A 23,619-nucleotide genomic window follows, 5' to 3' on the forward strand; every position below is an offset into this window, starting at 1 on the left:
AGCGCGCTGTCTTTTATTATTATGGAACATTTGTTATTTGTTTTTAGGATTTAAAGGTGATGGACTTTGGATCCAGCGTTGGCCTTTCCTGAAGTACCGCGCGCTGACCGATTGCTGCTCGTAAAGGTGCACTAAGTAACTTTCCTGTCTAGTGAAATTATATTGGTTTTCCTGCAGTGTTCCACAGTCAGGGCTGGACTGGGAGAAGAAATGGGCCCTGGACTTTTTGTTCTGGTCAGTTGACATTATAAGCTAAGATCACTAATGTAAATTTGTGTATAATTTGATTATAACTGATTTGATCCAAAACTGATTTTTAGATTGTCTTAATAATATTATACTACTATTATTGCTGGCCTGTTTATTATTGACCTGTATTTGTCACACATACCCTACATTTTTACCCATTTTTAATAAGCCAGTGCCATTAGTCTAATTGTAATCAAATGTTATGTTTTTTTATTATTATTATTATTATGACGATCGGTAGAACTTAAATCAACAACTATATAAAATAGAAGTAGTCTAGGTTTAGCAGGTCAAGTTTATTTGTATAGCACAATTCATACACAAAGTAATTCAAAGGGCTTTACAGAATAAGAAAGATATTAAAATCACAATAAAACTACTCAAAACAGAAATAATCACAAACAATCATCATAAAATGAACATTAAAAGAGAAAAGTGCAGAAAAAACACTTTCAGTCATATGCACAGCTAAACAGAGCAGTGGACAGCAGTGGCCCTTAAACTCCACAGGCTTCACACACTTGTGTCAGGACATCTGAACTCATATTTTACTCATATGTCACTTAACAATAGTAGCTTTTGCTCCTTTGCAAATCAAGTAAGAAACATGTGGAAATGAATCACGTAAGAAAATTACATTAGAAACACGCTGAAATGAAAATTAGCATTTTTTTTCAATGAACTAAAAACAACAGAACAACATGAATATGTGGTCTGTCCATGTCAAATAGAGACTGGCATGAAGACTGAAGAGTGTAGAATACATTCCTACTGTTCACAGTATGCCTTGATTTCAGCGTGATTTCAATTCAGGCTCAGTACCAGCAGCAGCTGCCTCTGGGCTGGCACTCCCGCATCAACCTCGCTCTGTCGGTTTGAGCCGGCCCAGGTGACCGGGACTGGGCCAGGACCATATCATATACAGCCATGGAAAGCTGAGGAAGAGCACTAAAGTTTGGCTGGATGGGGTGACCTTCCTGCCTTGTCTCCATGGAGACTGCTGAATTTAAAATAATTTTGTGGAATATTTCAGACTGAACAACAACAGTTTCTAAAAGTTTTGGACCTTCCACCTGAAAACTCCCATAGTTCCCAACAGGACATTCCACAAAAACAAGAACAAATGTTATTGATGGTGCATTTTTTAATTCAGAAAGTTTAAATACATTAAATACTAAAACATATTGTATACATCTCAGTGCTGTCTGTCATTTTCGGTGTTGTTCACTCATACTTGCAGTAGTGTTTGAGAGCTTCAGGCAGCTCCAGCCAGTCTATGGCCATCCTGTGGACAATGTGCTTCTGAATGGCTTTCCTACACAGCGTCTGTAAGGAGGAGACTGCAGAAGGCATAACACATGAAGGCTGATTATTAAAGGTAAGCAAGTTCAATTCATGTATTAAGATAACTAATTGTGTACTATTAAATGGTTTGTTTTGTTTTATTTATGTGATGTAGAGGTAAAACTATTTTCCCATAGAACAGTATTAATAGCAGTGCCAGGAGAAATAATAGTAGGTGATATATTTGGTTACCAAAATTACCAACACCTAGTACTGTGCTTCTTTCATTTCTTAAAGGTGCACCATGTAACTTTTCTAGAGTTGAGTCCACGACCTGCTTATCCTCATGGAGATGTTACTGCTTTGCCTGGAATGTTCCACTCTAGGGCATAAGTTTATTTCTCTTTCATTTATTCACACAGTGTTAGCATGAATACATTTTACTGTGAGTGGGATTGCTTCTCCACAGACGTGTGACCTTGGCTTGGTGGTGTCACTTGCTGTCTCCATGGCAATAGATAAAATTAATGACAAACTGTAGAATGTCAGATCTTCTCCACCTTTAATTGATTTCAGATTGACCACTGTTGCTTACGCTAACTGGACCAATATCCTTTTGGAAATACTTATGTTATATTTGTTATATAATGGTAGATAAACACTGATAGAACTTAATAGATGTATAAAAATCATGTATGTGCCGGTAATGTAAATATACAGTATTCATGTATATTTTTGTACTTACATCCATACTCTACTTGTACTATCCTGACACATTTAGTTGCAGCAAACACATCCACCACGGCATACAGCGGCTGGATGGTTGGGATGCCCCTGGCTGAGGCGCCCATGTCCTCTCCGTTGATGATGATGTGCATGTCTGCCAGGCCCCGCCCCTTCGGCACATACAGCACCCCAATCCTGCTCCTCCTGGCCGTCGGAGGTAGAGCATTAGTCTTATACAAGTCGTCCAAAATGTGGCTGAAGCGACCCGGTCTACTCCTTCCAACCAATTTGTCCTTGGGGATGCGGACATTGTCCACGAACAGGTGAGAGTCAGTGAAAAAAGCTTTGGGTTTGGAGTTTTCTTCTACTTCTACTTGTTCTTCAGGTTCGCCACGTCCAAGTCTGTGACCTCCTCCCTCACCTTCCCCTGCTGCCTCTTGATCCACTTCTGTAATTTTATTGTGATTCCGAGTTATGGCAAATACCCAGCTGTCACCCTGGTCTGTTAAATCCGGTATGGAATATTCCGGAACTACGTCCAAGTTTTTGGGGTCTTGGGAGGTCAGGCCAATCCGGAGGTGGCCGCACCATCCGAGTTCTTTGTCCTCGATTTCAATCAGGAAGATCTCGCCCGGGTTCAGAGGGTGTTTGCTGAAGCAGACACCGTTGGCGAAGCTCTCCACCCGCGTGGCCTGGGTTCCTGAATAGTCCAGCCGGACGTTGGTGCCGTGGATGGGGTGGAATTCCATAAAGTGGTCAGAAAAAGGCTCCATGGTGGCGATAGGTGTCTAACTGGAGATAGAATGAACAGAAAACAGTAAAACACGTGCTAGTGACAGTATGTATGTTTAGTTTACATATAAAGAAACGTCTTTACAACATATTAGAAAAATGAACATTATCCATGGATTTCAAATGTTAAAAAGGAGGGCAGGTGCAAATCAAAACAAAATATTGAAGAGCATCTGTAACTATATATATTTTAAATCCCGAGTCCTCAAAACGGCATCCACAACAGGAAAAAGCCACGTGTTTAGTGATGTGCGAACAAATTATATAACTGCGGATAGTCAGTGTGCATGCTTATCTCCGTGGAAATGTTACTGCTTTGCTTAAAATGTTCCACAATATAACATTTAAATGACCTATCTTGCATTTATTTAATTACATGTGTTACCATTGCTTAAAAAAACCCCCAAAAATCCTGCATTCGTATAGAGAGTAAGGTCACCTCTCCACAGATCTGACCTATAACTTGGTTTTATAGTGTCAACTGCTCGTTTCCTTCCCTGTCCCTGCTTGTTTCCCCTCCAGTTCCCCTTTAACTTACGCTATACTGACTACAAGAAGGAATCAGGTTGCTTCTACTATCTATACTCAGTTTTTTTAACTTTATTTTTCAAAATTAAAGCACAGCACCATTTCTCTGTATCTCCATTGGGTCAAACTGCAACTCAAGCGCGTAGAACAACGACGTGACAGCTATCTCCTACAAGCTAGTCCAAATGATTTTATAATAACTCACTTGTTGATTTCAGTGATCTTCAGTTTATCCAGAACAATCGGGAACCAGCACGGGGTCATTGCAGAGAATCAAACCGCTCACCCTGACCCGAGAAGAAGTGAGCTTTCCTGCCTTTATCTGCGGACCACTCGGGGGGGAAGATTCTGGTAGACTGCTATTTTTGAACAGCTGCATGTGTCAACAGATGGCAAGGTATGTGCATGTGTGTGTGTGTGTGTGTGTGTGTATAGGGGGGGTATCAGTTCTGGCCTTAGCAGTACATGTACAAGTATAGAGTAGGAGTACTAGAGGCACTTAGAGCTTTCTCCCAAATCCACCTTAGCCCTCATATTAAGTAATGGTGGCGTAATTAGCATGACATATAGATAGGGATATGCGTCGCCATGTGCTAATTATAGGTTATATAATTGCCGTGTGGGTTTAGTTTATATGTAAAGTAGTGATTAAACCTACAGAGATAAGAGTGTGGAGATTTTCACGAGGAAGTGTGTTAAAGTGCAAGAATTTTAAGGAAGAAGAATGACGTATTTCTTCTGATGATATAAAGCCGATTTTTCTATTACTTAGTGCAACAGAAGAAATGCATTGATGTATAGGGGACATATGACATTTTTATACCTATTTCCTGAACATAAACTATACAGACTTTTAATTTTTTTAAATTTTTCTTTTAAATTTACATTTTTCCACATATTATCCAATAGTGTGCAGTGACTTTTATGGGTAGGCAAGCAGACTTTGGGTGGACATCAATATTTTGTCAAAAACATTTTAATAACGCCACTTTTTATACAAACAAATTGCAAATTAGTGTATTTATTTTACATATTAAGTCCATAATGAGCCATTTGGAGTCAAATTAGAGAAGTCTAGAATTATACTTTTCGCACGGCACTGATATTATCTAAATTCATTTTAACCTTGTCATATCAGTGTTTCCTAGTAATCCTACTCAATATTTCTGCCCACATCCTTCGTGATTATTTGAAAAATTCAGACTCAAGATCATATGCGCAGGGTTTTAAAATATCACATAGCCGCCAGTGATTTTTACACTGACATGATTTCTGCAGTTTTGAACAGGAAATCAATGGGCCTTTTTCTATTATTAAGCTCTTTTACATCTATATTGTAGTTTACACCAAAAAAATGATAAGGATCTATTCATCTGTAGCTCAAATACTAGGTAACACAAAAAAAAAACACACAATATGTCTTCTTTAATGATAGCATGGGCAATTAGATATGGCCAGATTTCGATCTGGAGTGAAAATTCAATAAATTAGACACATCTACACTAATGCACAATACAATGAAATGTACATAGAAATACAGCAACAAAGGTTATCATGTACTATATATAATAAGCCAACAAAATAAGCCAATGTGACATCAATACTGTGTCATTTTGTGGCATATTATTTGTACATGAAACCAGATAGTTAACCCCAGCACTAAATAATAAGTTTGTTTTGTTGCTGAAATTTGGCAGAGCTCAACCATATAATCAATACGGCTTTATTTATTCTTCAGATTGCCACAAATCAAATAAAACTACCATCTCATATTACTTGCATTTTAATAATTCTTGTAAAATTGAACTAATATTTACGCAGGTTTTAGTTTGCTCCCCCATTTCATTCCAACACACATGTACAGAATGACACTAACATTTTAAGAACACCAAAAATTACTCCATCACATCTATGTTAATATAATACTGTATTGTTGTACCAATGGCTAGACTCGCTCTGAATCTCCTTGTCCAGGCTTTAGGTCAAAGATGGGAGGATCAGTTGCTTAAGTAGAGTCGTAACAGTCAGTGATGGATGGGGCTTATTTGTCTCCTGGCCCGGCTGCGGTGCCCTCTTCCTCATGTTGTCATTTCTAGGACTTCCAGTGGGCGTTATGTGGGCCAAGGCAGAGCTAGTGAATTCACAAATGTATTTCATGCTCCACATACTGGCTCATAGATGGGTTAACGGCACAGAAGACAGATTTGAACAGAATAGGTGTAAAAAACACTTGGAAATACCACTTCCCGCTCCAGCCATTGCCAAGGAAAAACCTCTAGATATATATTTAGTAGAAATGATCTATCTTGTATTTTGTTGTTTCACGCTTTGTCCGCACCATATGTTGCAGTCTATTTTAATGAACAAAAAATCAAACTATTCCATGGTGAACTGCATTTACAGCCCCTACTATCTAGTTTTGATACTAGTTTTAGAATCAGGTTTTTGATACTTTTGACAACCCTAATTCATTTTGACATGTATTACTTCTTTTTTAGTGGTGGTTTGTTGAATTTTTATACATGGTACACGATAACTTGTAAGCAGTTGATTTTTGTGATGTTCTGGGGGGAATCTAAAGGCACCATATTGTTACTTGGTGCTGATGAATTTAACAATGTATAATCCGATGTAATCTGCAGTAAAGTGAGATTGAGATGTCAACAGAAATAGACACAGTTCAGTACAGCTGCTATTAGGTGCTGTGGATCTGTGACCGCAGCAATTAAAGAGTCACTGTTAGTGTACATACTGCATGTACTGCGGGGGGTGTTGGGGTTGCAGGAGTTGTAATCTGGATTAGTGCGCAGGACAACCACAGTTTTCATAATCACTTTGGGAGCTGTGATTCTCAATAGCACATGACACATCTGGATACAGGCAATGGACGAGAGCGGCAAGGTCCTGACTGACGGGCAGAGAGAGAGAGAGACAGAGAGAGACAGAGGAGGAGGAGCATCCACGCACAGGGCTCCCATCGCTAATGGAGACACACTTAACTGCAGACAGCTCTGGAGCAGCTCGCACATCTCCCTCCTCTGTTATTATGGGTAAGTAAAAAGCCTCTTTTACTTATATCCTCGTATCTGTGTACTCTTCATGAATGGGTGTCTATTAATTACACCACAGTGCACTCAAAGTGCGCTTGACCTATAATCAGTGCTCTGTGAGGTCTCTGTCGCTGGAGCATGTTATTGCTCTGAGTGTGTCACTTTAGACTTTACAACATAAGGACATCACAACACATTCTCGGAAATGTAGGTCTGTGGACAGGTTTCCCCCCATTTTATTCTTGCCCATGGCCAATTTAAAGTACGATTTGTATTTAACACTTTAAGACAAGTTTTTCATTTTTCTATCACTGCAATGTATTTGAGTTTGTATTATTTAAACTAAAAATATTTTAAAATGTTGAGACTTTAATTATTATAACATCTGATACAGCAGTTTGTAATACACCCTGTTTCTCACAAGTACACTGGTTGGTGTCTCATTCATTGGTATGTTTTAATTTGCTGTGATGATATCCAACAAAGTAGAAATCCCATTAAACACTGGGATCCAAAGTACCATGTGACTGTATCAATTATAAACATAATCAGTATAAATGAGCATTAAAATGACTTAAACATATTAATTCCATTATATCAGTGAAATTCAAAAGAAACAAACATATAAGGCTGTAGTGCTCCAAGAGTCATGACTTTGAATCTGCTCTGTCGAGTCAAGACAATAATCTGAGCTCAATCTGAGTTCAAGATTTGCTCTACAAATTAAACCCGATTTTTCAATTAGACAGTCCAATAAGCTTTGTTTTAAACTGAGTGTGTTTTTCGTTTCATTCATTGTGTAACATAACATTACACATCAGTTAAACCCCTTTGAAAGTTACTGAGCTAATAACTAGTGTGAGAGACATGCAAGGATGGACACAGTCTCCAAATGTTGGTTTAGCCTCTAATCCGACTGGGAGTGATTTGTCAGATTTAACAGTAAAACCCTGCATTTATGTTAATCTGGGCTGGTTAGTGTTAGTTTTTGATCAGGGGGTTCAAAACATCGAAACTAAAGGTCTCTCACAGTATGATGTGCTGTGCTGACTGTGTAAGAATCTAAATAGTTTTGAGAGTCGCAGTAGCACAGGAGCAGATGTGTGCTGCATCAGTGCTACAGTCACACTAACACTTAACACATTCAGGCCAGCTCTGCATTTTTAAATCTAGTCACACAGCGCTCTTGTTTTTACAGCTAATTTTATGACTTATTTAAAGGTGTAACTTTCTAGTGGCAGGTCAGCTATCTGCTTTTTCTCCATAGAGATATTATTGTTTTGTCCAGAATGTTTTCGTAATAAGGCATTAAACTTATGGCATTATCAATGAATTCAGTTAAATATTTTTGTATTGCTAGAATAAATACCTCGAAAATCATGCTGTTCTTACTGTGAGCAGGGACACCTCTTAACAGATCTGAATTGTAACTTGCCTTGGATGTCACCTGCTTGTCTCCATGGAGATATGGAAGTTTAATGCCCTACTGTAAGACATTCCAATAACATCTCTATTGTGACATGAAGAAAAATGACTTAGTTCACCTCTAAATGTGTTTTGGAGTTACATTTTCCAAATTTCCACCATGATACTCTTGTTTCTCTGTGCTTCTGGGTAAGCTGAGTAAGTGAAAGAGCAAATACTTACAAAACTTACAGACATTTCATTTTCCCTAGGTAAGAAAATATTTCTGGTGAGAAGATGCTTGTCAAATTCCCAATTATTCTTGCCCTACTCCAAACTAATTTTGTCCGTGCACAGGTATCGCTAGGAAGTACACTACATTTTTATCCATACTTAAAATGATAAAAAATAATAATTTATTCCATACAATCTGAATTAAGTATTAAACGTTATCGCACATGCCTTTTAACATACACTCCTCACTTACCACCAGGCATTTGTCATTGGGAGACGTGGAGTCGATTCCTTGGCCTTGTGAGTCACTTTCACATTTTGTTTACTTCAGATATTGATCAGTTTATTTGCATTTTATACAGATTTGGGAAAACAGGTGTACATCATTACATTGAGTCAGTCATAATGACCATTTTTACACAAGCCTTGGGATTCACTGTCATTGATTCATTAAATTTAAGGTAGGGTTGTCAAAAGAATCAAAAATCAGATACTAATCTATACAAAAACTAGCTACTAATTTTAGCAGCTATCAATACTAAAAAAGTCACATTCACAGGACAGAAGTTAAGCTTTAGAATGAGCTTTAGAATGATCTTGAGCTGTATCAGAGCAAGTATAAGACACATAGACAAGTATACACCCATGGACCACTATGAACCTACCTGGACGACTAAGGGATTATGCAGATATAAGATCACATAGTAATATAAAATGTGCTATTACCGGTATTTATTGTTGAATATTACGTATTATCAAAATCGATATTGAGTATCAAGTCTATTCCTTAGTATCGAAATTGAGTTTGAAAATTTAGTATCATGACATTTGCCTGTCTTTTTGAAGATGTTGCCTAAAACAGTATGACATTAAATTTATCTATATCTATGAAGACAAACAGGTAGCACCACCAGGTCAAGTTACTGGTCTAATCTGTGGAGAGGCGTTCCCGCTCACAGTAGAATGCAAATATTTCAAGGGGCATTTTTGCAATTAAAACATCTGTATTTGAATAAACGTGAGATAAATAGGTTTATTTAATGCTAATATGTAGAATGTCCCAGGCAAAGCAAAAAAAAAAAATCTCCATGGAGACCAGCAGGTGCCATGTTACATAGTGCACTTTTAATATACCACTTAGAAATGACTCATTATTATTATTATTAACTAAAAGTCCGTCACAAATAGAAAAATCTTTCAAAATAGCACACACGACCTACCTAGCCTTTTGTCATGGGCCTTTATTAATATGTATTTTGGCAGCGCGGCTCTCCTGGCTTCACTCCCAATATTGCGCAAAGCTCCCGTGGCTCTAAATGCCGTCCGTTTGTGTGTCTGTGAGCTTTATCTCCCCACCGTCCATTTTGGGGCGAGAGCAGATTAGTCAGAATCCACCAGCTGCTGTGGAATTGGTTGAAACAGTGCCACACGACGCTGCATAATACAGTTACGTAAACCAGTCAGCGAGGTAGGCTTTAAGTCGCGGGGCACTTGACCCACAGAGACCCTGGTGCCTATTGTGTCCTAAGCCCATCCCAGTGCCGTGTGCGCAGAGGTGGGTAGAGTAGCCAAAAATTGTACACGTTTTGATGCAACAATGCTCTTTTCAGACCTTATTTTGTGCATGCTTGCTGCTTTAATAGCGTTATGACAGTCGGTTGGCGGTCGCATTGAAAAAGGGCAGTGCTTTTTACTCTGTAGGGGTTACTTTGAAGTCCCCTCACTATTCATTGCAGTATTACATAAGGATTTCTTCAGAAGTATTTGAAGACATCAGAAAGAGAGGTTGTGGCTTGTTGATCATTAAAGAAGCGGGTAAATTAGACTAATATACCACAAATTAGCCAGTAGGGTTGAAAATCAGATACTAATTGATTCAAAAAAATAATATTGAAACTAGATACTTATTTGAGCAGGTATCGGTACTAAAAAAGTCACATTCATCGGGCAGAAATGAAGCTTTTCTGAATACTTTTAGAATGATCTTGAGCTGTATCTGAATAAGCATGAGACCACATAGACCAGTGTACGCCCATGGATCTCTAGGACTAGTCTATTCCTTAGTATTAAAGTCAAGTTTCCATGTGATAAATTGCATGTATCAGTACTTTTACCATCTGTTTCTTAGTTGTGTTTCATAAAATAGATTGACGTAACAACCTGACCCACTTTGTGCCTCATTTGGGGGGAATATTGCATTTCTATTTATACGTGCGTCTAAAGGGGTTCGGCTATAGGAGAGGTGGTAATGAGACTGGCTCAGATCTCCAGTCTTTTAAATGTAAATGTATGTAGCTCACTGACGGATACAACATAATCAAAAAGTTTGTTAGAATGCCATGCAGCTGAATAGGATAGACCAAAAATGTGACATAATTGCTGCTTATAAATAACTTTTATAAATAACAATTTATTTGACCCAAAAAGCAGTTGAAAATTTAAGCTCCTCTACATGATTTTTACTATACAAAATTGTCAGTCATGTTTTTATCTCAATTGTAGCATCCAAATTTTTTTTATACTAACAACAACTAGCATCCCTACATTTAGATAAGGACTGCACTGATCCAGCTTTTTCAGTTCCGATATCAATACTTTTATAAGTGTCTGATATTAATACCAATCTAGGGACCCAGAATATCCTTTTTTCACCTAAAAACACACAGTTATCAAAGTGACTGTTATTTATCCTTCAAATAACAATTGAACAGCTTTGTATGATTAAAAGTTGAAACATTATTAGACGTTCCAGTCTTTAAAATGGCAAAGCAAGGCAAGTTTATTTGTATAGCACAATTCGTACACAAGGTAATTCAAAGTGATTTACAGAATAAGAAAGACATTAAAATCACGCAAATGAAAACATAAATAATCACAAATAATCATCATAAAATTACCATTAAAAGAGAAGAGTGCAGAATAAAAACCTTTCAGTCGTATGCACAGCTAAACAGAACAGTTTTGAGCCTGGATTTAAACATTGTCAAAGTAGAGGCCTGTCTCACATCTTCAGGAGACTGTTCCAGGTTTTAGCTGCATAAAACTTAAACACTGATTCCCCATGTTTAGTCCGGACTCTGGGCACCAGCAGGAGGCCGGTCCCTGAAGTGTGAGATGGTTCATATGGCTCTAACATGTCGGAGATGTACTTTGGACCCAGGCCATGGAGAGACTTATACACAAGCAGAGCTGCTTTAAAGTCTATTCTTTGAGCTCCAGGAAGCCAGTGCAGAGACCTGAGCACAGCACTTATGTGCTCGTACTTCCTGGTTCTAGTCAGGACCCGAGCAGCAGCGTTCTGGATGTACTGCAGCTGTCTTAAGGCTCTTATAAATGTCTTATTGCATCCAATTAAAGCCCCAATCATGATACCAATACCCGACCCAGATAATTTTTCAGTATCAGCGCCAATATCTCTGTACTAGGTCAAAACAATTTCTGCTTTTATGGCATGACAATAATGGGTACAACCACTTTGAATGTGTTATTTGTTTGTTCACGGTTGCTCACAGATAAAAACATAATTGTAAGTTTGCCTTTTTGTACAGTAACTGACCTATGTGTCTTTTTTTCTTTTCAGTATTTCTTCAATGGCTTGAGCCTGTGATGTAAAGTCCAAATGGCGGCCAGTGGACCAAACAGGCCCGGAGAAAGGGAGGTCCGGGAGTCCCACGCCATACCCCCCACCCTGTCTCCCAAGAGTGCCAGCACCAATGGGACCAAGAGACACGTCCCTCGGGGCATTGTCATCCAGCTGACGGGGACAGAAGGGGAGTGGGACAGCTTGGACTCGAGCGAGCTAATCTTTTCCCTGGATGAGGATTACCCAACTATTTCTCTCACCAAAGAACGCCAGCTTTCCGTAAATGACGATCTATTGCTCCACGCTCCACCTTGCCACGTCCCACAATCTTCTTCAACCCCTAGCTCTTTGGGAAACTGCTCCGGTACTAGCTTTCTGTCCCCAGGGCCCTCATCCCCAACGCACCGCCCATTGACCAGCCTGGTCAAGTCTCTTTCCTCTGAGCTTGAAATAAAAGAAGGTGCAACACTTCGACCGAAACCCCTGCTAAATCTTGTCAAATCAATCTCAACGGAAATCTCCAGATCAGAACCCGAGATATCGCAATCAAAATCGGACTCCCGACTCAACCTGCACCTCTGGAAACAGCTGACTCAACCAAAAAAACGGAGCAATGGTGACTCCCGCACCGCGCCGCCGTCCCCATGTGCGCTGTCCCCTAGTGGTGAGGGCGGGAAAGGCAGCTTCTTCAAAATGGAGCTTGAAGACACCAAAAGGAAGTTTTCGGAAGCAGTTCATGAACATTCCCTCAGTAGCATGTTTCAGAAGATCATGCGGGAGGAGAGCGGAGGTAGTCCTAAGCACAACCAGAAAAAACAACCGGTTCTCTCTAGAAGCATGGCACAGGACGGTAGCACGGATTCAAGTTTTGTCGAGTCACCGGGAAAGAGTGCAAAAAGATCGGACGATATTCCACATGTTTTTGAATGGCCACCTTTTAGGCAACATCACAAGACATGTCCCTTTCACCACAATCGGGATCACCAAAAAGACGAAGAGCTAGAAGTCTTTACTGATGATGATGTGGTGCAAATATCAGTTTCAGATTCTTATCCTATCCCGGACGAACCCCCAATTATGAGTACCCCCCTCCCACACATGAGTTTGTTTTGCATTGGCGTTCTCTCGTATGGATACTTCATATTGCCGCTGGGTCCGTACTTCTCTGGCATGGCATTCGGCGTAGCTTTGGGCTTCTTGATTGGACTCTTGCTAATCAGATTGAGTACAAGCAGGTCAAATTGTGTGGACCGTAAACGTCGGAAAACACACAACCTGCTCGGAGAGGCTATTCTAACAGGTGCCACTGTAAGGACTGAGTCTGACACCCTGAAGGTAAAAATAAGTACACTTAGAGGGAATAAATTGTCACCTTTTATTTATCACCTTGTCTCCATACATAACTAATAAACAACCTTTCAGAATGTGTGAAAAGAAATTCTGGGGATAACTATTACAATTCTGCATATAATACTGTAATTTGATATATCTTAATTTGGCCGTGAGGATTTTTGGTGTTGGTTTGCAAATGTGTAATTGGCCAGTAGCCTCAGTCGTCTAACCTTCTAGTGTCTGCTAATAATATTGTAGAAACGCTACGCTGTTATTGCTTTGCCTGGAATCTTCCTTTGAATGTTTCTGTCTGTGTGTGTATGGAAGAATAACAGCTTTTAGACAGTATTCATTGGGCTTGTTTATTCAGTAGATTGCTTTTTTATGATATGTTTATGGTTGAGTGGATTTATGTCCCAGCTCTCCTCATTGGAAGTGAGTTGGACAAAGTCAGAAAAGGTAATAATAATAATAAGTTTGGATGGCACAGAGCATAGATCGTGTACCTCACATCAGGCTCAGAATAGCAGAGATTAATTATTGGTGTTTTTCAGGTTTTAGAATGTGATGATGGTATAGTCCCAGATGAGACCAAGAGACAGGTGTTCTTATTGTTTACATGGTTTTCTCATAACATCTAAAGGGTAAATGCACAAATGTTGAACCTGATCATTTCTATTAGTGACTAGTGTCTATTACATTGAACACTTGCATTTTATCAATATCTAGCTGCCCTTATCTGTATTACATATTATATACCTATAGTGTAGAATGCTGTTATGTCATTTCAAACTCAGAAATTAGCCTTACTCATGGTAAGTGGTGTGCTATCCTTGCATCGGTAATTTCTTCAAGATATATTTTTCATATATAATTTATACTGGGCTGACTGATGGCAGTAATAGTGTAGCAATAGCAGTATCCCTGGGTAAGACACCCACCTTATCCTGCCATGTTTACAGTAGCCAGGGAGGGCATCTGGCTTTAGAACCCATAAATTGCCAAACCATGAACTGAATAAAGGAATTAGCCAAAAGAAAATGTGGTTTTAAGATTTTAAAATGTGATGATGTCATATTCCCAGAGGGTGAGAGACATTTTTTCCCTATTCATTACATTGTACTTTGCCATGAAATATCCAAAATGTAAATTCACAAATTTTGACCAATTTTTGATCATTTCTATTAGTGACTAGGTACAAGACCTTACATTTTACCTGTCTCCTATCTGTATTAATTATTATTGGCCTGTAAAATGTTGTGATGTCACCGGAAACCTACCAATAGCCATAACCCATTAGCCTCTATGTATTGACTAAGTACAGTATAGTTATCATGGTATTTTATGATTTTATGGAAGTCTATTTTCTGACAAAATAATGTCTGATTACTTGATTGCATGTAGCGTAGTCCCTCATTTCCAGCACTGTATCAGACACATGTCTTTGCATGTGAATTCCCAGTCTAGTGTAAATTCATACTGTCTTGTTTCTCTACAGGGCTGGATGAATGAGGTGTATGAATACGACCCAGAGACCTACCACCCCTCTCAGTCTCACTCTGTGTTTGCCACTCTGGAGGGCTCCTGTCTGTGCCTGCACTCCCCACGAAACAACATCAGCCGGCGAGCCACGTACGGAGAGAGGCTGCCTGACGCAGCCTTTATGAAAACACGCTGCTTTCACCTCACAAACAGCAAGGTAAGAACAAAACAAACAATCTACAGCCAGTCTCACAGCTGACCAAGGCAAACAGGAACAGTCAGAGTAAGCTGAAAAAGAACCACTATACACCACAGAGTTTATTTATATCTTAAATGTGCATTGTGTAACTTTCTCGCAGGGGGACTGCCACTTTCTTGTCTTCATGGAAATGTTGTTGCTTTTTCTAGAATGTTCCACTGTATAGCATTAAACATAATTTATCTTATTCAAAGGTCAAAAGTACCTTGAAATACATGCATTCTCACTGTGAGCAGGGTTGCCTCTCCATAGATCTGATCTGTAACTGAGCCTAGTGGAACCACTTGCTTGTGTTAATGGAGGTGGAGAAGTTTAATCCCATTCTGTGGAACGTTCCAAGCAACGAAATGACATCTACAGTACATAGAGACAAGCAGATGGCGGACCCCCCGTGAGAAAATAAAAAAATATGCATGTAAATGAACTATCCACAGAGCACAGACCTCAATCAAGACATGAGTGTTATTATTTATTAGATCTATTTTATTATTATTATTATTTTGAATATTTCACTCACATCACACAACGTTCATTCCTGTGCTACAAAAAGGTCATGGAGTTTTGTCTTGATCACTTATACAGCCTGTAAGCTCTGACAATTGTTGTTCTTCAATATTGGCCAAATAAAAATAAATAGTAGTTATGACTTATATTTTAGGTTAAAGCGTGAACACAAAATGATGCTCTTTGTTTGTTATTTTAAACAGTGCAGGTGATGCCGTTATATTTTTCAGATAAATAGCCCATTTGGTAATTATAACTTCAGCATTATTGTTTTGATGATTCTCAAATGGGCCATACCATCTGTTAGTTTTGGCGATACAAACCGTGCTTTTCTTCCCTAAAGGTTTTCCTGCTGCCTTCTGTGCTGGCCCAGAAGAGGCAGTGGAACCCAAAGTATCCCCTGTGTCTGCAGCTGAGCGAGGGCGGCAGCTCCCTACAGACCGAGGCCTGGTCAGAGGAGGACACCATTGAACAACCACTTACTCCAAATCCCTTCACTCTGTACCTGTTCGGACGCACGGGGAGAGAGAAGGAGGAGTGGTACCGTCATTTTCTGCTGGCGTCAGAAGAAGCGCACGGGGAGAGGGAGGCCGACAGATGCGTGGGCAGATCGGGTATGTGGCAAGTGAATGCGTTAGTCAAGAGAAGGCTACTAGAGGAGGCGCCCTACACATGATACTTATGTGTGGATTATGGATTATATGCTCCAGTTCTTGGCATTTCAATCTCTTTTGAGTGGAAACACTGGTCTGAGTAGTGGGTGAGTTCTGAGAAAAACGTCACCTTGGCTCTCGTCATCTCCAAACACTTGTATCTACACAGAACCAAATACACCACTACCACCACTACCTTGTACTTCTACTTCAGCAATATTATTTTGAAGTAACTTTACTCTTAAGTACAATTTTTCAGTACTCGAGGCCTCTGTCAGTAGTCTTTATTTAAATTATTTGCTTTGGATCAGTCAATTCTTTGGAACTAATTCAGTGGAAAAGTATTAGGTCAATGTTAAATAGTAGCCAACGGTAAGCATTCAGTTATAATATGTATAGTATATGCAGTGATTAATATGTAAACTGACAAACTGTTGCCTCTATAGAACAACTCATTTCTAACTTCTGTCATTGGTCACTTGTCTCTGAGCTTCCCTAATTACATTGCATTTATCTGTCCAGGTGATGTCCGTGCACCCCTACATACAGTTGTGAGCAGTAGAGGCTCCAGCAGAGTCGGCAGTGAAGAGGACCCCTCCACCCCCCCAGTCCCTGTCCCAACACCGATGCCACAGAGCAGCCACAGCAGCATCAGGGCCCAGCCAGCCCTCAACTACCACAGCTACATGAGCCAGCTCCTGTGTGCGGCTGAGCTAACGCCACTCTGGAGCCCTGGAGCTAGCAGCACTGCAGAAGTACATAATAAATACAACAGATTTTTATGTTTTAATATATTCCTTAAGGTCTTGTAACGTACCGCTTCTTAACCTAAAGGCCAGGGCTTATGGTAGGATGACAAGTGCCACTTTGAGAGCTGCAAAAATTTTACGTAATACATTTAGTATGGAGTGTTCCCCATGTTACTTTATAGTGAAATGTTATGCCTTAAAAAAGACTTTCTGTTATAAAAATATGTTTTTACTTTTATTTGGTCACTAATTTCACAAGAGTAATAATTATCAAATATCTTTTACTTTCGTAAAAAAAATTGGCTACTATACCCACTTCTGCTAAAAAGTAATTGAGCACATGAATACATTTTGTCTGTAAATATCACAGTGCAATATTTATGAAGTGTATTTGACTGTCCTCTGTCCATTGTGCAGTGTACCTGTGATGTAGCAGAGCGCCCTGAGAAAGGCCAAACTGCATGGATAAATGGTCTGATTGGTCGAATCTTTTGGGACTTTCTGCGAGAGAAGTACTACGCTGACATGGTTTCCACCAAGATCCAGAAGAAGCTCAGCACTATCAGAGTGTGTATATAAGCTTTGTACATTATCTGGAATCTTATGAACAATGGCATTTTAACATTGTGCATTACATTGTGTGTGTAACATCTGTTTTACAGTTGCCTTACTTCATGAATGAACTGACTGTCACAGAGATGGATCTGGGCACGTCTATGCCTCTTATCACAGCAACTTCTAAACCTGAGATCAACCCTCGAGGTCTGTTTAATGTATTTTGTACAGTAATAATTTGGCAACAATTACCTAAATATCAATAAACATTAAGTAGATTGAGGGTGTAACCATCACCCAGAGGGTGCCTGAAATCTTGTCTTAGCTCATACTGTTCTTGGCTGCTGGGAAAGACTCATTCTTACAAGTGTGTAATTTCATATAAAATAAGCCAATTCAATCTGAAATATTTTCACATGACAACAACAACAACTGAATGAGGGAACATATTTCACGCATGTGTCCAGGAAGTAGACTTCTTGAGAATTCTTTCTGCAGACCCTCAGACCCAGTGCTTCAAGGCTAATGTGAGAGCACACATTAATTCAAATCACTCTGGAAACTCGCCATAATAAGCAGACGTTTTCATTTGACACAAATAATATTGAACCTTCAGTCTTTTCGGTCCTAACCCAACAGCTGGAAATCAAGAGCGTTGTCTAATTCAGCAGTTGAATTGGTATATTGTTGAAAGCCTAGAGACAAAGAATTGTTTGTGCCCTAGTGCCAATGTGCAAAGTTGTTAATGCAAAAAACAATAAACCCTATTACATGTCATTTAAAAATAGGACATGAAAAGCAGCTAAATCCCCTGCACATTTATAGACAGCCATGTGCAGACATGTTGCTGTTGTGATTATTACAGCAATGCACATCCAAGGCTGGGCCAGACACTGTTAAAGAGCTGTAATCTACATCACACTGTTATTTAACCCTGGCCTCTCATATCCACAGCATATTGGCCTGAGTGTTAAAAATCAGGATCTGACCGCTGCTCCAAATGACCAGGGGATTTAACGTGTTAGCATGTGGCTGATCTCATGGTTGTACAGTTGTTTTTGTAGATCCCTCTCCATGTGCGTCTAGTTTACTGTTATACAACTCTCCTCCAGCGATTATCCTGTTCCACATTTCAGTGCTTGGTGTAGGTCTGATCATACGTGCAGCATTTTAACATGCATTAATCACAGTATGTTTTTAATCAGCCTGTGTGTCAAATGGTAATTTCTTTTATATAAATTGATGTAATGTGTTGCCTTATATTTGCAGGGCTGTGGTTGGAGTTGCAGCTTGTCTACAATGGTGGGTTACAGATGACCCTTCAGACCAAGTTTAACCTTTTCAAACTGGGAAAAGAAGGAAGTCAAGAAGCAGAATTCACACCGCATACAAAAACTTCACGGTTAGTATTTAAAATAACTACAAATCAACACTTTTTCAAAACTACCGTACCGTACCGTAAGAAAACTGCCAGCTAACCGTACCGTACTTACTGTAATGTCATTTTGTAAAAGATATTATGGATTGTAAACTACTCACTGAAAACAAAGATGCAGTAGGCTATAAATAAAACTAGAGGAAACATCTCTATGGTAACTTACACTTACAGACATCCAGTTTCAGCAGCCATGTTCTGACTGTAAACCCAAAAACTCAAATCTAATAAGGAGAGCACCTTTACTAGTAAAAATCTTCATTGTTATTCAGATTTAGGGAACAGCAAGGACTTCAAATTTACAATTATTTGACAATGTAAGGAAGAATTTGCTCTTCCTAGAGTCACAAGATGCCACAGCATATACTAAAATTGGGATGTTCTGTTCATGTTGATGGTACTGAAGCAGAGCAAATAGGACCTTGCAATTTGATATATTATTTGCAGTCCATCATAGAGGGTCATGGGTATTGTCACATCCCTATTTTCTGGGTTTCCGTGGGGCATTAAAAAAGTTAAAAGTAATTAAATGGATTTTGTCAATATAAAAAAAAACATTAAAAACCATTACAAACAATTAAATATAATTACAAGTGGCATTAAAACATAGACAGTTGTGCCAAGATGTTTATTTCCCACTGGCGGGAAGTTATCCCTGGGGTTCTTGCTGTCATGATTCGAGAGTAGGATTAGAGAGGTTTAACTTCGAGCTGGAGAGGCACACTCCGAGCCAGAGAGGCAGAGCGCACGAGATGAACTGGTGCCTTGAGATCCGATGTGGAGACACACTTGTGAAACCTTGGACTCAGAGCAGAAAAGCTGCCACTCCGATGTGATGCGTGTCCGGCAAGCCACAACCCTCTTTGGCTCTCTCACATCACGGAAACCAAGTTCACTGGATCAGGCTCTGATCATGTGAACTGTTAATGAAGGAGTTATCCAGAGAGCTTTGGCGTTTCATTTTCCCTTTTCATTAGATGTCTGTCATTTTAGGTGGAAACATTTTCAACAAATGCATTGATCCCTAATGCAAATTATATTTAGTGGCGTTAGGTTCAATTACATTGCATTGCAATAAATAAGCTTTATAAATGTTTTGCATTAATACATATCTATGGGTTCTCATTCTGCTGTTTAACAGAGTGGTTACAAAACAGTAACTTTGATAAGATAAAGTTTAAATGTCTTTCTTTCTGCATCTGTTAATAGCATTAAAATACTGAATTAAAAAGTTCATGGAAGGCATTAAATTTGGTTTGTTGAAACCAGCATAAACCCTGATTATAAAACATTAAGAAGATGCCATAACTATCTCTACAGGCTTTGAGAGGATTTGGGCTTATGCTGTGTACATTTGTGTGTTTATTTTATACTGTAATGTTGTTGTGTCCAGGTGTAGACCAGTCCTCAGTGTGTTAGCAGACAGTGATGAGGAGTCCTCCAGTGCTGGATCGTCTGATGAAGAAGAGCTACTACTGTCTGAGCCTCAGGGGCCTGTGGGAGACAAGGGACCTTCCACAGCAACCAACGAAGGGTAAGCACCAAAGCTGTCTCACGTTAAGGACAACTTTCTGTATGATTTTGTATTTAGTTTATAAAGTATATTCATAGCGCTGCAAGTAGCAGTAGTATATTTGTTAGGAGTTAAAAGTATTTATTAATGAATATACATGTGAATACTGCAGCTGTGGTGGCACAAGTGATCCATATTTGAATCATGTTTCTAGTAATAGTTTTGAAGTATAAATGTCTATCTGTCTATCTATTTAACAGGGTACATTAACATTATTGAAAATCTACCAGAATTAGTCAAAACACCTATTATTTATCCATTTGTCCCTGAACAAATGCTAAAATACACTTAAAAGGCACTGTGTATATGTTACTATTTCAGATAATATTGTAAACAGTTTTTATTGAGCAAAGGGTGAACATTCCCAGATTGACATCTTTCCTGTATGTGTACTGTAAATATGTCCTTGAGCAAGACACTTTACCCACATTGTTCGACACTTTACCCACATTGTTCTCTACAGTAGACCTAATAATATACACCATGCAAATTTGGGTGATTGTGACAGGAGGAGTAAAAGGCAAAAAAAAATAAAATACTGGTTCCTATGGCTTCCCTAGCTGTATAAAAGAAACTTGTTGAAAAGATCATTAAAAAAAAAAAGTTACTCATCAGCTGTTTGGAGCACTTGTGTATTCTTTGGATTGGGCTGCTTACTTTGTTGCTTGGTTAATTTCAGACATTGAGTCATCATCATCAGCTTAACATTATTATAGAAATGTGACTTCTCCCTCCTGCTGCAATACCCATTTCCCAAAGCAGAACAAGTAAACAGTGCCGCCTTCACACTCCAGATGGCGCCAGCTTTATTTACATTGGATACCCATATTCATCTTTTTATATCTTTAGTACATCAGAATCAGACTCTCAGCTTCTCTAATCTTTTTTCACAGTGTGGGGGGCGGTAAGACCGGGAGGAAGATTTTGAGATTTGTAGACAAAATCGCCAAGTCCAAGTATTTCCAGAAGGCGGCGGAAAATGAGTTTATTAAGAAGAAGTTTGAGGAGATGTCCAACACGCCTCTGCTGCTCACTGTGGAGGTCCAGGAGCTGTCGGGGGCACTAGTCGTCAACGTACCGCCGCCCCCTACTGACCGGATATGGTAAATGACTTGCCAAAAGAACATGTTGTATCCATGGAGTATATTACACAGACTGAGTTCATGAATGTCATTTAGGTACAGCTTCTGCTCTCCGCCCAAGTTGGATCTTCATGTGCGTCCTAAACTTGGGGAGCGTGAGGTGACTTTCTGCCATGTGACAGAGTGGATCGAAAAGAAACTACAAGAAGAGTTTCAGGTGAATACAAAACAGACCATTTTCATCATGTGAGGTTCATTGCATAGGAGGTGTGAGGCAGCTACAATTACCGGTACTTGAATCCACTTATCCACAATTATGCTTAATTTTAGATTAACTTTTGTGGTGGGGGATATGCCACCTGCTTGCGTCTAAGGAGATGTTATTACTTTGCCTGGAATGTTTTATCTTGCATTTATTCAATTACAGGTATTTTATTGCTAAAAATACCTTGAAGAAGACAACCCGTTGCTGCATTCACCATGAGAAAGGTTACATAGTCCACCTTTAAGATTTATTTACTAGAAGAACCAAAAATAAATTCACTTCTTTCAAAATGTTTTCTGACGGGTTTCAATACACATCTTTATATTTCAAATGAGGTTAGGTTTTATTTACTTACCCAACTGGCAAATTTATTTTATTATTTCAGTTTCTTGTAACCTGTAAAATATTCTCACATGAACACTGAATCTAACGACCACAACTTTTTGAAGTGTGGGAAATAACCAGGTTTATCTGTCACTTTAAACATTTCTTTCATTTTATTTTCCAGAAGGTGTTTGTTTTCCCCAACATGGATGACATCTGTGTGCCCCTGATGCACTGTGGCCTGCAGCAGCCTCACAGCTCCTCCACAGAGCCCATCCAGAAGACCCCCATGGGCGGAGACCAGTCCCACTAGTGCCTCTGTGTTAATTATCAATGCAATCACAGTTTTAAAACAATCCCAAACAGTCAAGATAACCCCAGTGTATGCAGCCAGTACATATCAACTGGAAATGAGCAGAAAATCTATTCTTCTGTCAATGTCTGAACCAGCAGTCTGGACATTACACGCTGTAGCCTTTTAGCTGGCAGTTTTCTTACACTCTAATTATACTAAATGATATCTTTTCTAATGTTTACAAGAGAGAAAAGAGATTATGTGCATAGATGGGTGCTAATGTTTACATATAAGTCAGTGTAATTTTATGTGAACAAAAAATATTAAACTTCAATTGAAATTATTTTATAGCATTACAATGTTTTTCATATCTTAAATGTGTCTGCATAAAACAGAGGGCATCTGGCATTAAAGCTGCACTATGCAACTTTTCTGGTGGGAGGTCCACCACATGCTTGTCTCCTTGGAGGTGTTATTGTTTTGATTGTTCCACAGTATGGTATCAAACATCTATCTTGCATTCATTCAAATACATGTCTTTTTAATGCTCAAAATATATGCATTTTTACTGGGAGTAGGCGCACCTCTCGAGTCCCCACAGATCTGACCTGTAAGTTAGTCTGATGCTGTCCCTGATTGTCTTTATTGAGATAGATGTGTTGAAACTGGGACTAAGCTCCTAAATTCTGCAAACAACAATATGCATTTCAAATAAAGCTGCACACTTGGGCAGTACCTGGAGGACTAAAGTGGGAGTTTTAGTCCTCCAGTCTCTCCAGTCCTCCAGCTCTTGGCTATAATCAAGGGAGTTCTGTGTGATGTCATGTAGCACTTCAAATTCCAATGGCTCCTGGAGGCAGCCCTTACTCAGTTATTGACAGTTTTTTGAACAAAAACTAAAAAAAAAAAAGCACAAAAATGACTAAAAATGACTAGGAACAGTAGACAATGCTATTTAAACAGTAAGTAAACCGCGCCGCCTTCACACATCAGATGGCGTCAGCTTTATTTACATTGGACCATTTCATTTACCCAGTATTCATCTTTTTATATCTTTAACACGTCAGAATCAGACTCTCAGCTTCTCTAATCCTAAAAAGGAATAGGAACAGTAGACAATGCTTTTTAAACAGCACGTAGAGTTTAGTATCAAAATGAAGTTTATTTAGTGTTTAGTTCCACTTTAATGCTATAGTGTGGAACATTAGTCTAAGCAGTAACATTTCCCTGAAGATCATGGTAGAGCCTCCACCAGAAAAGT

General features: G+C 39.1%; 2 protein-coding genes and 1 long non-coding RNA gene across 5 annotated transcripts; 2 read left to right on the forward strand and 1 right to left on the reverse strand.

Moving 5' to 3' along the window:
* The first annotated feature begins 105 nt into the window (after positions 1–105).
* LOC117387436 (uncharacterized) lies at positions 106–2,392 on the forward strand. Its single transcript, XR_004542769.2, has 3 exons — positions 106–234; positions 1,490–1,627; positions 2,315–2,392. It is a non-coding gene; the product is annotated as an uncharacterized LOC117387436 (long non-coding RNA).
* neurl2 (neuralized E3 ubiquitin protein ligase 2) lies at positions 528–3,966 on the reverse strand. The gene is made up of 3 exons (XM_033984943.2): positions 3,785–3,966; positions 2,279–3,051; positions 528–1,589 (listed from the first exon to the last, which is right to left on the reverse strand). Exons 2-3 carry the CDS (start codon positions 3,030–3,032, stop codon positions 1,474–1,476), a joined length of 870 nt encoding a protein of 289 aa, XP_033840834.1. The 5' UTR covers positions 3,033–3,051; positions 3,785–3,966; the 3' UTR covers positions 528–1,473.
* A 2,507-nt stretch (positions 3,967–6,473) lies between these two features.
* On the forward strand, positions 6,474–22,779 carry tex2l (testis expressed 2, like). Of its 3 annotated transcripts, XM_055229634.1 has the most exons (13): positions 6,474–6,629; positions 8,527–8,567; positions 11,848–13,185; positions 14,681–14,881; positions 15,771–16,041; positions 16,603–16,835; positions 17,247–17,396; positions 17,492–17,591; positions 18,654–18,786; positions 20,213–20,353; positions 21,286–21,495; positions 21,571–21,691; positions 22,248–22,779. In XM_055229634.1, the coding sequence occupies exons 3-13, from the start codon at positions 11,887–11,889 to the stop codon at positions 22,374–22,376; spliced, it is 2,988 nt and encodes a 995-aa protein (XP_055085609.1). In that variant the 5' UTR covers positions 6,474–6,629; positions 8,527–8,567; positions 11,848–11,886; the 3' UTR covers positions 22,377–22,779. The 3 variants fall into 3 exon arrangements, with proteins under 3 accessions (XP_055085609.1, XP_033840316.1, XP_055085610.1); XM_033984425.2 differs by lacking the exon at positions 8,527–8,567; XM_055229635.1 differs by lacking the exon at positions 8,527–8,567 and having other exon boundaries at positions 22,251–22,779.
* Positions 22,780–23,619: the final 840 nt, after the last annotated feature.

This window comes from Periophthalmus magnuspinnatus, chromosome 19 (genome assembly GCF_009829125.3).
Source record: "Periophthalmus magnuspinnatus isolate fPerMag1 chromosome 19, fPerMag1.2.pri, whole genome shotgun sequence".
Lineage (NCBI taxonomy): Eukaryota > Metazoa > Chordata > Actinopteri > Gobiiformes > Gobiidae > Periophthalmus > Periophthalmus magnuspinnatus.